The 16,191-nt window shown below is 42.9% G+C and overlaps 1 protein-coding gene across 2 annotated transcripts in view; it reads right to left on the bottom strand.

Moving 5' to 3' along the window:
• The window catches only part of plcl1 (phospholipase C like 1), a 371,203-nt gene that overhangs the window by 40,706 nt on the left and 314,306 nt on the right, over positions 1-16,191 (bottom strand). For both annotated transcript variants that reach the window (XR_010963452.1, XM_067987799.1), the window contains exon 3: positions 14,703-14,906. Coding sequence is in view for 1 of the 2 variants with exons in the window: in XM_067987799.1 (XP_067843900.1) it covers positions 14,703-14,906 (204 nt within the window). In the remaining variant the exon portion in view is untranslated. The remainder of the gene's footprint in view (positions 1-14,702; positions 14,907-16,191) is intronic.

Below are 16,191 nucleotides of genomic sequence, written 5' to 3'. Positions count from 1 at the left end.
AGCCTTTTATCCATGCCCTCTCCATTTACTTTCTGCCTGGTTTTCTTTCATCCAGTCTAATTTCAATCATTCCATGCTTGGTGCATCAGAGGTAAAAAGAAAACAAAAAAAATGGAAATTTATGATTAAAAACAAAAAAAGTGTTAGAAATAAACAGCAAGGCTGTCAGTATCTGAAAAGAGAAAAGACAGATTACAATTTCAAGTGGAGACTCTTCATCAGAACATTATCCTATTTATTTTTCTTTTCACAGACACGTTCCCTCAAAGAAAAAGGGTGGCACTGCCAAATTTAGAGCCCCCTGGTTGTCTAGAAGTATACAGAGCAAGGTAAAGCAGAAAAAGAAAGCTAATGACTGTCACAGAAAACTAAATACTGCAGAAGGCCTACAGGAGTATAGAAAGTACAGGGATAATGTAAAAAGGAAATAAGGAAAGCAAAGAGAGGGTATGAAAAAATATTAGCTAGTAAGACTAAAGAAAACCCAAAGATGTTTTATCAGTACATTAAAACAAGAGGATAGCTAAGGAAAAGATGGAACCTATCAGGGATGATAAGGATAACTTATGTGTAGAAGCAGAGGATGTGGGTAGGGTTTTAAATGAATATTTTGTCTCCGTATTCACAAAGGAAAGGGATGATCCGGACGTAGTAGTTAAAGAGGAGAGGTGTGAAATATTGGATAAGGTAAACACAACGAGAGAGGAAGTACTAGAGGGACTGGAATCCTTGAAAGTTGATAAGTCACCAGGGCCGGATGGATTGTTTCCTAGGCTATTGAAGGAAGCCAGGAAGTAAATAGCAGATGCTTTGAAGATCATTTTCCAATCCTCACTAGATACAGGGGAGGTACCGGAGGACTGGAAGACTGCAAACGTAGTACCATTGTTTAAAAAGGATACGAGGGAAAGGCTGAACAATTATAGGCCGGTCAGTCTTACCTCGGTGGTGGGCAAACTATTAGAATCAATACTAAAAGATAGGATAAACTGTCACTTGGAAAGGCATGGTTTAATCAGGGATAGTCAGCATGGATTTGTTCAGGGAAGGTCATGCCTTACAAATCTGATTAAATTCTTTGAGGAAATGACAAGGAGGATTGATGAGGGTAGTGCAGTGGATGTTGTCTACATGGATTTTAGTAAGGCATTTGACAAGGTCCCAAATGGCAGACTGGTCAGAAAGGTAAAAGCCCATGGGATACAGGAAAATGTGGCGAATTGGATCCAAAATTGGCTCAGTAACAGGAAACAAAGGGTAAAAGTCGATGGATATCTTTGAGAATGGAAATCTGTTTCCAGTGGTGTGCCACAGGGCTCAGTGTTGGATTCCTTGCTGTTTGAGCTTTATATTAATGATTTAGACTTGAATGTAGGGGACATGATTGGCAAATTTGCAGATGAAACAAAAATTGGCCATGTAGTTGATAGTGAAAAGGATAGCTGTAGACTCCAAGAAGATATCAATGGGTTGGTGCAGTCAGCGGAAAAGTGGCAAATGGAGTTCAACCCGGAGAAGTGTGAGGTAATGCACTTAGGGGGGGCAAACAGTAAAAGGGAATACGCAGTAAACGGGAATATATTGAGAGGGGTAGAGGAAGTGAGACAGCTTGGAGGTCCCTGGAGGTGGCAGTACAGGTCGATAAGGTTGTGAAGAAGGCATACGGAATGCACTCCGTTATTAGCTGAGGTATAGAATACAAAAGCATGGATGTAATGATAGAACTGTATAAAACGCTGGTAAGGCCACAGCTGGAGTATTGTGTGCAATTCTGGTCACCACGTTACAGGAAGGATGTAATTGCTCTGGAGAGAGTGCAGAGAAGAGTTACAAGAATGTTGCCAGGGCTTGAAAATTGCAGCTACGAGGAGAGATTGGATAGGCTGGGGTTGTTTTCCTTGGAGCAGAGGAGGCTGAGGGGAGACTTGATTGAGGTGTACAAAATTATGATAGAGTAGACAGGAAGTACCTGTTTCCCCTGGCGGAGAGTTCAAGAACTAGAGGACATAGATTTAAGCTGATTGGCGGAAGGATTAGAGGGGACATGAGGAAAAACTTTTTTACCCAGAGTGTAGTGGGTGTATGGAATTCGCTGCCCGAATTGGTGGAAGAGGTAAGGACCTTCAACTCTTTTAAAAAGTACCTGGACCTGCACCTAAAGTGCTGTAAGCTGCAGGGCTATGGACTGGGTGCTGGAAGGTGGGATTAGAATGGGCACCTGGTTGCTCTTCAAGCTGGCGCGGACACGATGGGCCGAATGGCCCCCTTCTGTGCTGTATCTTTTCTATGGTTCTGTGGTTCTATTTTTAGATGCTGTACTTTTGTGTTTCAGGCATTTTTTTTGTTTTTACTCCTTCAGACTGTCTCTAGTCGCTCCACTCCTGGTTTGTTTCCAATCTTCCCACAAACTTATTACCTGAGGTGATTAAAGATTTCTTAAACACTGCGTTCTTCACCTTCGAGATCAATAGAGTGTTTCACTAGCTTTCCAGATAATCGATTAAGCCCACAAAAAATCATCAGCAAACAGGAAGCAAAAGCTCCTCCAATGGCTCAGTGAGTTTTTCCAGTGGGGGTAGCCAAGCCATACAGAGCAGAGGGGCTACAGGTTTAATCCTTGCTCTTCTCAACCAGCATGGTGATAAGGAGGGTGGTACAAATGGCCTCAGTGCTTCTGGGTTAGGGAGGTAAAATTTGCTAGGGTTTCCACCCCTTGTTGCTATCCAGCAACACCTACTGATGGATAATGTGCATCAGCCAAGAATAGGCTTGGCTCGGCTGTGATGCCTCGCTGTTAAACAACCAACCAATGCTCAGCTTCAAGGCTCGCTTTCACTAAACAATGGAAAAACCAATGCCATTGTTTAGTTGAATATAGTGATGATGTGGAGATGCCGGTGATGGACTGGGGTTGACAATTGTAAACAATTTTACAACACCAAGTTATAGTCCAGCAATTTTATTTTAAATTCACAAGCTTTCGGAGGCTACCTCCTTCCTCAGGTGAACCTGAGGAAGGAGGTAGCCTCCGAAAGCTTGTGAATTTAAAATAAAATTGCTGGACTATAACTTGGTGTTGTAAAATTGTTTACAATTTATAGTTGAATAAAGTTGAAGCTTATCGATGACTTGATACAGGACAAGCTATCTCACAACACAGAGGTGGTGGAAAAGTAGAGCTGAACGTTGTCAGCTAGCACTGGGAATTTAGCAGTGCGTGAGATCCCATTACTCAGTGATACTGCTAACCGAAAAACAGAATTTTGTGTAATTATAGCATTTCTTTGCATATATGCATATTTTAATCTTTGCAACCTATTTCCCCCTTTTTTGCCTGTTTTTACCTTTCCTGAAGACACTGACTCCTTGTGGGGATGGTTGCCACAGCTACAGACCCTCTGGTGTCTCATCCAAGGAGCCATTCACTTTGAATGAAAGTGAACCTCGAAGCTGAGCATTGATTGGTTGTTTAACAGCGAGGCATCCCAGCGGCACCAAGCCTGTTCTTAGCCAAGGCCCACACACGCTCGTTTCCAGTAGGTGTCGCTGGATAATGCAGGAGTGGAGGGGGAATGGGTAGGAGTAGATCAGATGAAGAAGTGTTGATCAATGCACTGTCGACAAAGACCTCTGGCTGTAGGCTGTCGCCCTCCCACTGCTGCCCCATCCTCCCAGTCATCGGAGTCTTCCTCATCAGATTGTGGAAGGTCTTCTTGCTGTGCAGGCTCCATGTCACCATTGCACAGCAGGCAAGCAGAACCCAGGAGACTCTCTGTGGGCTGTACTGCAGAAAGACCTAGACCAGCACAGGCAGCAAAAGCATCGTTTGAGCAGTGCAATGTTATGCTCGACGATGGCTCTTGTGATCCCATGGCTCTGATTGTAACTCCATTCAGAGAGCGAGCATGGGTCTCATTGAGGTGTCATGAGCTAGGTGTAAAGAGGATGGCCCTTGTTTCCAAGCAGCCAGCCTCTAACTTGCTAAGTGGGGGCATGGTAGACTGGCACAGTATGTAGGTATCATGACAGCTGCCTGGAAACAGGGCGCTGACCTGCATGATTTGCTGGTGGTGATCACTCACCAGCTGAACATTAATGGAATGGTAGCCTTGTCTGTTCACGAAGGCAGCTGGTTCACTGGGAGGTGCCCTGATGTTTACAAGAATCCAGTCAATCACAGCTTGAACTTGGCAAAGAGGCCATCAGTTGCCTGCTTGATGCAGGCATGGACCGCAGACTGACTAATGTGACTCATATCACCCACTGCAGCCTGGAAAGAACCCACGGGAAAAAAAATTAAGGCCGTAATTACTTTGACTGCCACGGGCAATGCATAACCAGTGGATTGCAGGTCTTGTTGTAAAGAGTGTGCAGAGGTCTGGGACAGCCTTTCTGGAAAAGCACAGCTGTCTGCTGCACTGTTCGTTGGAAAACTGGAGCTAACTGCCGCTTGGCCTTTAGACTCTACAAAAATGGCATCAGGGTCCTTTTGACATTATAGGATCCCAATTCAAATACAGTCCCCACTGCTTATAATGGGCACGTTCGTGTTAGCGCGATTTACCCGCTATAAGCGGTGTATGGTAAAACCAATCTCCACTGCTGTGAACCCTGTAAGCTCTACTGGTCACTAAAATACAGATTGGTGCAGGAAGGAGCTTCCACTCATTTCCTGTACTGACCTAGAGAAGCGCCAACAAAAAATGTGAGTCTGCCTGCAAAGAGAAAATCGTAGCAGAGACCTGGGGTCCTTGTTCGGGATAACAACTGAACATTGCACATCGGTAAGTACTGTACAAGGTCCGAAGAACTGCCTGAAATAGCTGGCACGCTTAATAATGTTATAAGCGGCGCCTTTGTAATTGGATTCTCATGGTACTGGCAAATGGTTAGCTTTACCTGTCCGATATAGGCAAGTTTAACGTACCTAAATGAGACTCCGGCCTGCTTCAGGAGGCATCTGAGCCATCCTAGTGGCAGCCCCAAGCAAAGTGCTGACTGGTGGAAACGGGGCAGTAAATATAGCACCGCGATTCTCGGGCCGCTACTGCTCCAGTCCAGCTGGGCGGAGCAAGTTAAAATCAGCCCTATTGTGTTTATTACTTCGTGGCATAATCGTGTTATAAGCCAAAACACCGATTGACTAGAGCCATCACAAAAATGACAGTAGTATGTGATTATGATAGACCAATTATGAGAAGAAAAAGCTCAATTGTTGCATAGCAAACTCTCCCTGTCAACAATCCTAAACCTGAACTGTTTTGAGGGCCACAATGCATTTAATGGGGCTACCAAATTTTGACAGATTTTTTAAAAATAATTTTTTATCTACTCTCTCAGATTACAACAGCAAAAGCTCCTAACAGTTGGATCCCCACTAATGATGGGAAAAGATGGGTGTGACTAAATTAGCAAAGGAAAGTCAAACATTAGCACAGATTGTGGGCAATTTCTTGTTTCAATACTTTAAAAGTGAGCCTAAATCTATAGGCACAGCCCAACAGTAATTATTAACTAACAATGATGAAGTGGAAGTGGGTCTCAGTGTACTTCAGCCTGGGAGGGGAAAAATTAGCCGTGTTTACGGTTCTTATCCTGCCCCCTTGCTGGAAGGGCACACCTGGCCACTGGATAAGGACAGGATTGAGGTTAGTTGTGATGCCCCGTGTGGTTGTAAAGCCAGTTGAGCCAGGCTCACACATGGATTAGCCACTTGTGAGAGGCAACATCGGCCGCAGCTCAGCATGAATCGCTGCCTTCAGGAGAGGAGGGGAGAACAGTGGGGAGAGGGACTCACTAAATTGTCTGTATATGTAAACAGTGTAAATTTACTATAGACTGTAGCTTTTAGTCAATCTTGTAAATATTTACCAACTAACTACAAGAAAACATTCATTAACTGATTAGTCTAAAGTATACTTTTGAAATCTCTTTCCAGTAATTAATTTTTTGATTGTTTTATTTTTTCATAGACAGTATTTGAAAACACATCAGAGATGTCACTTGAACTGCACGCAAATTCTCTGAGGTGGCTTCAAATGCTGCCTAAAAAACACATTGTCAAAATATTAATAATTGAAAAATTAATAATTGAAAAGAGACTTTAACATCTTTTTGTTTGCTCCAGATAGTTCAAATAGGAGGATAATCTCAATTTGTGTTCCAGACATTGTGTGATTGAACACGAATTATAGTAATGTCTTAATGAAGTTGAGCAAGAGTTGGATTCCTAATTTTTATCAAGTTCAGTTGTGCTTCCATTGCACATTATTTGGCTCAATGTACACATTTATGTAGTAGAAAAGAAAATGGACAGTTACTAAACAGGTGGCCACATAAGAACAATGATTAGTGTTTCAGTTGAAACATTCAAAGGGTGTTTCGATCCCTGAATCAGAAGGAAGTTAAGGAATGCAGACTTAGGACAGGAGGGAGCCAAACATGGTCAGTGTGAGCTTTGAAAACAGACATAAAACCACAAGCCGAGTTGGATGGGCTACATTTTGTTTCGACAGTGTCTACCTGTCATCTTCTCCCCTTCCATGGGAGAAGCACCTCCTCCAGGGGGCACCAACAGAATCACAATTCGACACAAATTGGCATCTTCACTGAAGATGATATGTGTGAAATGCAAATCTGATGCTGTTGCTGCAGATGAATGTTCTGAAACTGGGTTTATAGCATCATGCTAAGCAGATGCAGAGAGACTTTTAATTTGGATTTAATCTGTTTCCTAAATTTACCTTTCACTAGTTTGAACTTGTGGTCATTAATTCTATGATTTCAAATGCTGCCAAAGAAAACATTGAGTCAAATTATTAATCATTGAAAAGGGACTTTAACAGTTTTTTGTTTGTTCCAGAATCATTAATCTGTGGAGAACGTGACTGATATCAAAAAGTTCATCTTCACACAAAGAGTGATTAACATATGGAACGGCTCCTGAGTATAATCGAATAAGGAGCCACAGTGTCAAACTAGTGAAAGGTATATTTAGGACTGAGGTTAGAACATTCTTTACACAAAGAGCGATTAATGGCCTCCTTGATAGAGAGATGGAGGCAAAAGTCCTGGGATCATTTAAGAACCAATTAGATGCTTACATGGGCAAGGGCTTTACGGCCATTCTGGATGGGTTGAATGGCCATTCGAATCCATAATTATTTTGTGGCCTTGTGATCTTAGTCAGGTAAAGCATAAGTGAGATTAAAACTCTGAGGCTGCCAGAATAGAGCTTGTTGCCTGTTCCCAGGTGACCAACAACGCCACTCACAGCTGACTGCCAGAAAGTGTCCAAGATCAGCCCATGGCGACAGGTGATCTGGTTTTCTTTCTGTCACGTGCAGAGGTTAAGAACTGAGTGGGGGCTTTGATTTCAATACAAAACAGCTCCATGCTGCCTAATCCTAAGTACATTTTATAAATTTATGCATCTTCATATTTTTTCTTTTTGTATTGTGCAGTGCTTTTCAAACAAAAAGGTACCCTCCATCTAGCGCTCTATCTCCCCGTGAGGTATCAAGGAGGAGCACAAAGTATGCTAAGTTAACTTATCATCTGAGTTTCCCTCTTTACCCTTTGGTTTTCAATGGGCCGGAATTTGCTGGAGCAGTTAGACTTTTCCTAGTCTAGTTAGACTTTTTCCTGCACCCTTCAGCTCAAAAATGTTTTGCCCGTCAATTGCTGGAAGTGCAAGCTGATAACAGTGCAGCGAGTGCAACAGGGCAACTGGGACCTTGGTGAATGATGGGACCAACAGAGCATCTCCTTAACCATTGAGATTTAAGGATTGAGAAATAAACAGAATAGGGACTGAGAAGGCGGGTGGATTCAATGTCAAATCAGGTACAGAAAGAGAAATAAAGAGAGGGAAAGAAAGACTGGATTAAGAGAGAGAAAAAAAGAGACAGAAAGGAAAAATGAGAAAAAAAGTTTAAAAATTTAAAATTTGACATTTTTAAAATTTCCAACAACAATTCACTACCCTTTTAATTGTTTACTTTCAGGGCCAGAGAGGTTGATTGGCTGTCATTATCAATTATCACATTGTTAGAAGGGTACTTACAAATTATTAGACTTAACTTTCTGCAATGAGTTTAATGGGCAATTAATGTGCAAATGCAACAACTTCATGAAAATCACAGGGAGGTTAAGGGTGAGATGCCATTTTCATGAAGCCAACGGGGGACCGGTGCAAATCGTCCAGCAATTTGTGGCATTTCACAATTCACGGGGTATCTGTTCCTCGCCACAAGTTGCTGGCCGATTTACACATTAATAACGATGTGCGTCATTCACATGCCATTATTTTTTCAGCAATTTCCGGCCCAATATGTATTTGATGGCAGCATTTTTAGTGGAAAAAAATTTAACAATCACAGCCAAGCCTCATCCCATCCTGACCACACAAGCACTTCCACCAGGGGTAGCTGGGTAGTTGCAGTATAAACCCTGCAAATTCTGCTCATTTGATTGATGCCAGCTTAAAATAATCTCGTATGAACAGTGGATTTCATGTTGAAACAACACAGTGCAGCAGCCTACATATTGCTTTAATATTGACTTTAATAATAATCAGGCAAAGTCAGTTTTGCTTCAATTAATAGGACAAGGTTACTCAATTGATTTGCTTGACTTGTATAAAGGTGTCAATGTTATGGGAAGTCAGGGGCTTAGCAAAGAAAATAATTGGTAGTGAAGGAAGACAGACTAAAGGTATCATTGGTACACTTGCAAATATGTCCAGAATGACCATCTTGAAGTTTCTAAGGGAAGATGACATTCATTAGGCACTGGAGGCCTAAACTGCTGGGTCACTGAACATCTATCACCAGAAGCTGGAATATCACACAACCGATTTTATCCGCAAAGCAAAAATGGCACATGCAGGAGGCCTTTAGCTATGCAATGATAAAAGCGTGATCTGTAGACAGTACAGGCCTATGGCGCTCCGTTCAAGCAGAGACACATGACTTTCGTGCACTGCGTTCCTCTGTCTATTTTACTTGATGCCCTCACTCCTATTGGCAGCTGCAGACCACAGTTTCCCATTGTTGCAAGCAAGTGAATTGGGCTCTGTGCTTTGTATTTTAAAAGATACGTCTACATGACAAACACAAGGTCCTTCTAGAGTCAGATGCACTTGAAAATTTAAATGCCCCATAAGTTATGCCGCTAGCATCCACTACAAACAAGACACAAGCTAGTGCAATTAGTCCAGGATTCCTGAGGCAAGCATGAGATGTTCCAATTCACTTAGGAAGCAGTACTGAGCAGACCCAAAAAAAAGCTCTCTGTTTCCAAATAATCTGTGTCTAGCAACATTTTGCTCCCAGTCATGTGCACTAACGAGATTCTGAGAAGGAATGCACGATTATTTTCACTGTGTTCATATTGTTTAGCGACTGGTTGATATCCTTGGAAACCACCAATGAAATACTCCAATGGACTTGGCTCCTGAGAAATTTCACTGGAGGGGAAAAAAGCCCCCACCGTGCAGGCTAAAGACATGACAATTAGAAAAGGTTTCATTTGAAGAGCCTGATTCAAGGCATGCATTGTAGGGTAAATTTTAGTCTTCTGCATGCCAGGAACACTTATCGGGAATTTGGGGGGGCTCGCTCACCAATAATTTTCCATCTGTTAATTTTGGTGCTTTCTGAGTTTTTTATTTCATAAATCTCTTCAATTTTGTGGCTGTATTTTTCCATTAATGTTGTTGCTCGTGACCACACAGGCTGCATCAATTAGAAAAGTATAGACTTTTCCATAGCAACATCAATGAAGATTTATATCCAACAACAAAAACATTATTCAAATGAAATCTGCTTGGGGTGGAGGTAATTCCTCTATCGAACAACATGGTGAAGAACATGGGTGCAGGCAGCAAATTTAGAATTTAACACACCCCTTCAAAATGTTGTCTCTGTCTTCTGCACCACTGTCATATGCATTTCTAGAGTGTTCTCGGGGAATGTTTCCTGGAAAGTTTTGATTTTTTTTAAACCTTAAAAATGGTGCATTCTTATTCATTTTAAAACACTTTCATACTTCATAATTGATTTCTTTTTAGATTAAAAATTTATAGCAAAAATAAATGGACTAATCTATGTTCAACCAACCATCATTTCCCAAAACCTACCTGAACAGACACTTACCCCCTTCACAGAGGCACTCTTTCCTTCACCCCTCACCAGTTCACAGAGACATTCTTCCCCTTTCTCCTCTCCAGTTCACAGAGACTCTTTCCTTCACCCCTCACCAGTTCACAGTCATTCTCCCTCTTTGATACTTTTCTGACTGTTGTTCTAGGCTCAGCTTCTATTTGACCCTGTTACTGTGCTTTGGGAACACACGTTGTGTCAAACACTGCGGGTGGGATTCCTGATCCAGCAAAACCTAGCCCAAGATCAGAAATTCCCACCGCGTGGCACAGAGTCTGTCAATAGAGCAATGAAATAATGTCAGGTAGGAGCTGCAGTTAAGACCAGCAGCGAACAGAGCATCAGGCGCGAAGCAGCAACAATCTCCCGGCCAAATCCCTTGGGGCAGCAAGTCAGCTGTTGCAGTGCATGCTTGCATTGCGACAACCGATTTGTTGGTCAAGACGGTAAAAATTGTACACAGTGGATATGTCTGCCTAGTCTGCTGGGGAGGAAATGACAAACTTCAGTTCACTCAGTTAAAGCAAGCCAGTCTGAGAAACAGGCAGCTCTGAAACTCAAATTTAGAACCTGGAAGTCAAATCTACCAGACCACTCACTCACTGCATTTTATGTTTTCACTAATTTCAGCAAGAAGTACTAATGTTGCTAAACAGTACTGAAGTAACATATTTACATATTGCCACATTTTCAACTGAAAATGACTGAGAACCAAAAAATAATGGTATCTTAATAAATATACCACTGTTTCCACGCACACTCAAAGTAGGACTGGGATTTTATCATTTTTTTTAAACTACCATCATCCACCTCCCCCTCCAATTCCATTCTTTTCCAGATCTCTCACCACCAATCACCCAAATCCAACTGAGAAATCTTATTTTTGGGCAAAATCTTCTTCACAACTGCCAGGTTTTTTTTTATTCGTTCACGGGATGTGAGCGTCGCTGGCAAGGCCGGCATTTATTGCCCATCCCTAATTGCCCTCAAGAAGGTGGTGGTGAGCCGCCTTCTTGAACCGCTGCAGTCCGTGTGGTGAAGGTTCTCCCACAGTGCTGTTAGGAAGGGAGTTCCAGGATTTTGACCCAGCGACAATGAAGGAACTGCGATATATTTCCAAGTCGGGATGGTGTGTGACTTGGAGGGGAACGTGCAGGTGGTGTTGTTCCCATGCGCCTGCTGCTCTTGTCCTTCTAGGTGGTAGAGGTCGCGGGTTTGGGAGGTGCTGTCGAAGAAGCCTTGGCGAGTTGCTGCAGTGCATCCTGTGGATGGTGCACACTGCAGCCACAGTGCGCCGGTGGTGAAGGGAGTGAATATTTAGGGTGGTGGATGGGGTGCCAATCAAGCAGGCTGCTTTATCTTGGATGGTGTCGAGCTTCTTGAGTGTTGTTGGAGCTGCACTCATCCAGGCAAGTGGAGAGTATTCCATCACACTCCTGACTTGTGCCTTGTAGATGGTGGAAAGGCTTTGGGGAGTCAGGAGGTGAGTCACTCGCCGCAGAATACCCAGCCTCTGACCTGCTCTCGTAGCCACAGTATTTATATGGCTGGTCCAGTTAAGTTTCTGGTCAATGGTGACCCCCAGGATGTTGATGGTGGGGGATTCGGCGATGGTAATGCCGTTGAATGTCAAGGGGAGGTGGTTAGACTCTCTCTTGTTGGAGATGGTCATTGCCTGGCACTTATCTGGCGCGAATGTTACTTGCCACTTATGAGCCCAAGCCTGGATGTTGTCCAGGTCTTGCTGCATGCAGGCTCGGACTGCTTCATTATCTGAGGGGTTGCGAATGGAACTGAAAACTGTGCAGTCATCAGCGAACATCCCCATTTCTGACCTTATGATGGAGGGAAGGTCATTGATGAAGCAGCTGAAGATGGTTGGGCCTAGGACACTGCCCTGAGGAACTCCTGCAGCAATGCCCTGGGGCTGAGATGATTGGCCTGCAACAACCACTACCATCTTCCTTTGTGCCAGGTATGACTCCAGCCACTGGAGAGTTTTCCCCTTGATTCCCATTGACTTCAATTTTACGAGGGCTCCTTGGTGCCACACTCGGTCAAATGCTGCCTTGATGTCAAGGGCAGTCACTCTCTCCTCACCTCTGGAATTCAGCTCTTTTGTCCATGTTTGGACCAAGGCTGTAATGAGGTCTGGAGCCGAGTGGTCCTGGCGGAACCCAAACTGAGCATCGGTGAGCAGGTTATTGGTGAGTAAGTGCCGCTTGATAGCACTGTCGACGACACCTTCCATCACTTTGCTGATGATTGAGAGTAGACTTATGGGGTGGTAATTGGCCGGATTGGATTTGTCCTGCTTTTTGTGGACAGGACATACCTGGGCAATTTTCCACATTGTCGGGTAGATGCCAGTGTTGTAGCTGTACTGGAACAGCTTGGCTAGAGGCGCAGCTAGTTCTGGAGCACAAGTCTTCAGCACTACAGCTGGGATGTTGTCGGGGCCCATAGCCTTTGCTGTATCCAGTGCACTCAGCCGTTTCTTGATATCACGTGGAGTGAATCGAATTGGCCGAAGACTGGCTTCCGTGATGGTGGGGATATCGGGAGGAGGCTGAGATGGATCATCCACTCGGCACTTCTGGCTGAAGATGGTTGCAAACGCTTCAGCCTTGTCTTTTGCACTCATGTGCTGGACTCCGCCATCATTGAGAATGGGGATGTTTGCAGAGCCTCCTCCTCCCGTTCGTTGTTTAATTGTCCACCACCATTCACGACTGGATGTGGCAGGACTGCAGAGCTTTGATCTGATCCGTTGGTTGTGGAATCGCTTAGCTCTGTCTATAGCATGTTGCTTCCGCTGTTTAGCATGCATGTAGTCCTGAGTTGTAGCTTCACCAGGTTGGCACCTCATTTTTAGGTACGCCTGGTGCTGCTCCTGGCATGCTCTTCTACACTCCTCATTGAACCAGGGTTGATCCCCTGGCTTGTTGGTAATGGTAGAGTGAGGAATATGCCGGGCCATGAGGTTACAGATTGTGCTGGAATACAATTCTGCTGCTGCTGATGGCCCACAGCGCTTCATGGATGCCCAGTTTTGAGCTGCTAGATCTGTTCTGAATCTATCCCATTTAGCACGGTGGTAGTGCCACATGACACGTTGGATGGTGTCCTCAGTGCGAAGACGGGACTTCATCTCCACGAGGACTGTGCGGTGGTCACTCCTACCAATACTGTCATGGACAGATGCATTTGCGACAGGTAGATTGGTGAGGACGAGGTCAAGTAAGTTTTTCCCTCGTGTTGGTTCGCTCACCACCTGCCGCAGGCCCAGTCGAGCAGCTATGTCCTTCAGGACTCGGCCAGCTCGGTCAGTAGTGGTGCTACCGAGCCACTCTTGGTGATGGATATTGAAGTCCCCCACCCAGAGTACATTTTGTGCCCTTGCTACCCTCAGTGCTTCCTCCAAGTGGTGTTCAACATGGAGGAGGACTGATTCATCAGCTGAGGGAGGACGGTAGGTGGTAATCAGCAGGAGGTTTCCTTGCCCATGTTTGACCTGATGCCATGAGATTTCATGGGGTCCAGAGTCAATGTTGAGGACTCCCAGGGCCACTCCCTCCTGACTGCATCATAGCTGACTAACTGAGTGCACAATTCAAGCAAGAGAAGAGCTGATTCCTCTTTATTTATTTTTCTTCTCTTTTCCTCATCGTGGTGCCCCCCACCCCCCGGCCCCTGGCACCTCCTGCTTCATCACCTGGGAGGTGTCTTGGATTTACTACAAAATATTGGTTAAAGCGACAAAGTAGGTTGCCTTGCAAGAAGAACTGGATTTGGTACTTCTCATTCCTCAGCCAAGGGACAATTTTAAGTTGAAGAAACAGAAAATGTGATAATTGAGGAGTGAGAAGCAGAAACTTATTAGGCCAGGATCAGAGTTCAGGCAACTTATCTACTGATTACATACTGAAACAAGTGGGAGTGTCTGCTTTTGGAACTTACCTAACAACTAACAAAGGTGACACAGCAGTAGCTAGTAGAACCACACCTCAGGATTAAAAAGGTGAGTGTCTTAACTGCTATGATAGCAACTATCCTTAATATTTGCTTTGAATGAAAGCTCTGTGGAATAAATGCGGCACTGTTTCCAAAGATGTCGACAAAGTGAAAAAATGTTCCACCCGCCCCATTCTTTAACTTCTGAAGTATGTATTCTTAATTTGAACTGTCCAATTGTTCAATATTTCCTAGGGGACGGTCTCCCATTTTAAATACTTATACAAGTGAAATCATGGAATTGTAGTGAGAATGCATGCAAACACATCAAAAGGTTGTAACCATTAAAACAAATGCTTATCTGGTTAAAAAGAAATCAAATATAATTGTATTTACATTTTGTTCTTCTTGATAACCACAGATCAAGATGAACGTTAATCTCATAAAATCTAATAGAGAAATAATTTTGGCACATTTTGTATTATAAGTACATTAACAAGCTGAAAATATTTAAAGGCAGAAACAATATCAAAAATATAAGACATAAGAATGTTGTTTGGTTTGCATATTTAAAAACATCCCTACCAGGTCGTAAGATGACAGAACCTTCCTTTGTACATCAGGTACCGTCCCCAAGGGTTCCAAATATGGGTACTTGTCCTTCATGTTGAGTGCTATTGCAGAAGTGTTGTCACTGTTCAGTAATCTTGAGGACACAGTCAGTATACATTGAGTCAGATTGGCAGTGGGAGCTAAGCCACATATTTCCTTAAAGGAGACAATGGCATTCTGTGCAGAAGAAAGAAGTAAAAGAACAGTAACCAAGTGAGCAGTCAAGACTTGTTGCCCCATTTTATGGATTAACTGTCATTATTACACATTTTCTCAAAACTTTAAACAGTATTAGCCAGGAAAATGAGAGAAAATTTTAACTTAATTGTAATTAATTATCGTAATTTCAAATTAAAAAGAAAGGAAGGTTGATCAATCTCCTAAAAGCTGGGTTGTTTATTTTTATTTGTATTTATCCAATAAATACAATGATCAAGTCCTTATATTCCTGATTTTTTTTCTGATATTAAACAGCTGAGTCCATGCAATGTGCACCAATGGTGGAACGCTAAAAACAGCACTAATTTTACTGAGATCATATGACAAAGAAGGTCTTTCTCATTTGTAAGGTTAGCAATCATCTCTTTCCTTGAAGTAACTGAGAAAAATCCTTTGGAAAGAAGTTCAGAACATTTATTTTGAACAATGTTGAACAACATTTAGACTAAATGGGAAACAAGCACTACAGCGCTGGTTTTCTAAGCCTTGATGCTAAAAAGAAAAATGAGTGCAATGTAGTTGCCAGGTGCAGTAATTAACTAATTTAATTTTATAACTGTGCACTTAATATAAATAAATTAAAATAGGTTTAATCCATAAACACCAAATATGTAGCTCAAAGAAATCACTCTGTGTGGAAATGGTATTGTTTTCCATACACTATTATTAAAGAACAAATTATCAAAACAAGCTGTTTCAGTTTAAATTCGGATACATTCAACTCTACATTTTTAGCTTTTTAGCCGCACAATAACACTAAATTTCTCTGAACAGACATTTAAACCACAGTGTAAGTCTCAGCCATTTCAGCTCAAGAGCACAGCATTAAAAAAAAACTCGAACACACGGACACCTAACATCAGAAATATATTAACACACATGCTTTCTGACACTCCCATTATCACACTTCACAGCAAATAAGCATCAATGCACAGTGCAATGGTAGTGCAGGACAGAAGTACAATTCACTGACATTTTTCTGCTGTGATGGGTTCTTAACAGAGGCCAGGCACCTCCTCATATTTTGCATTCAGAAATTTGGACAAGGCTCATCCCCAAGCTGTTGTGGTGGGACAACCAGAGGTCCAAATTAAAACCAAAGAAAGAAAGATTTGCATTTATATAGCGCCTTTCACAACCTCAGGACGTCCCAAACGCTTTTCAGCCAATGAAGTACTTCTGAAGTGCAGTCACTGTTGTAATGTAAGAAACATGGCCGCAATTTGAGCACAGCAAGCTCCCA

This window comes from Heptranchias perlo, chromosome 7, assembly GCF_035084215.1.
Source record: "Heptranchias perlo isolate sHepPer1 chromosome 7, sHepPer1.hap1, whole genome shotgun sequence".
In the NCBI taxonomy this organism is placed as follows: Eukaryota; Metazoa; Chordata; class Chondrichthyes; order Hexanchiformes; family Hexanchidae; genus Heptranchias; species Heptranchias perlo.
The sequence above is the reverse complement of the archived record's forward strand: the minus strand, read 5'-3'. Positions and strand labels throughout refer to the sequence as shown.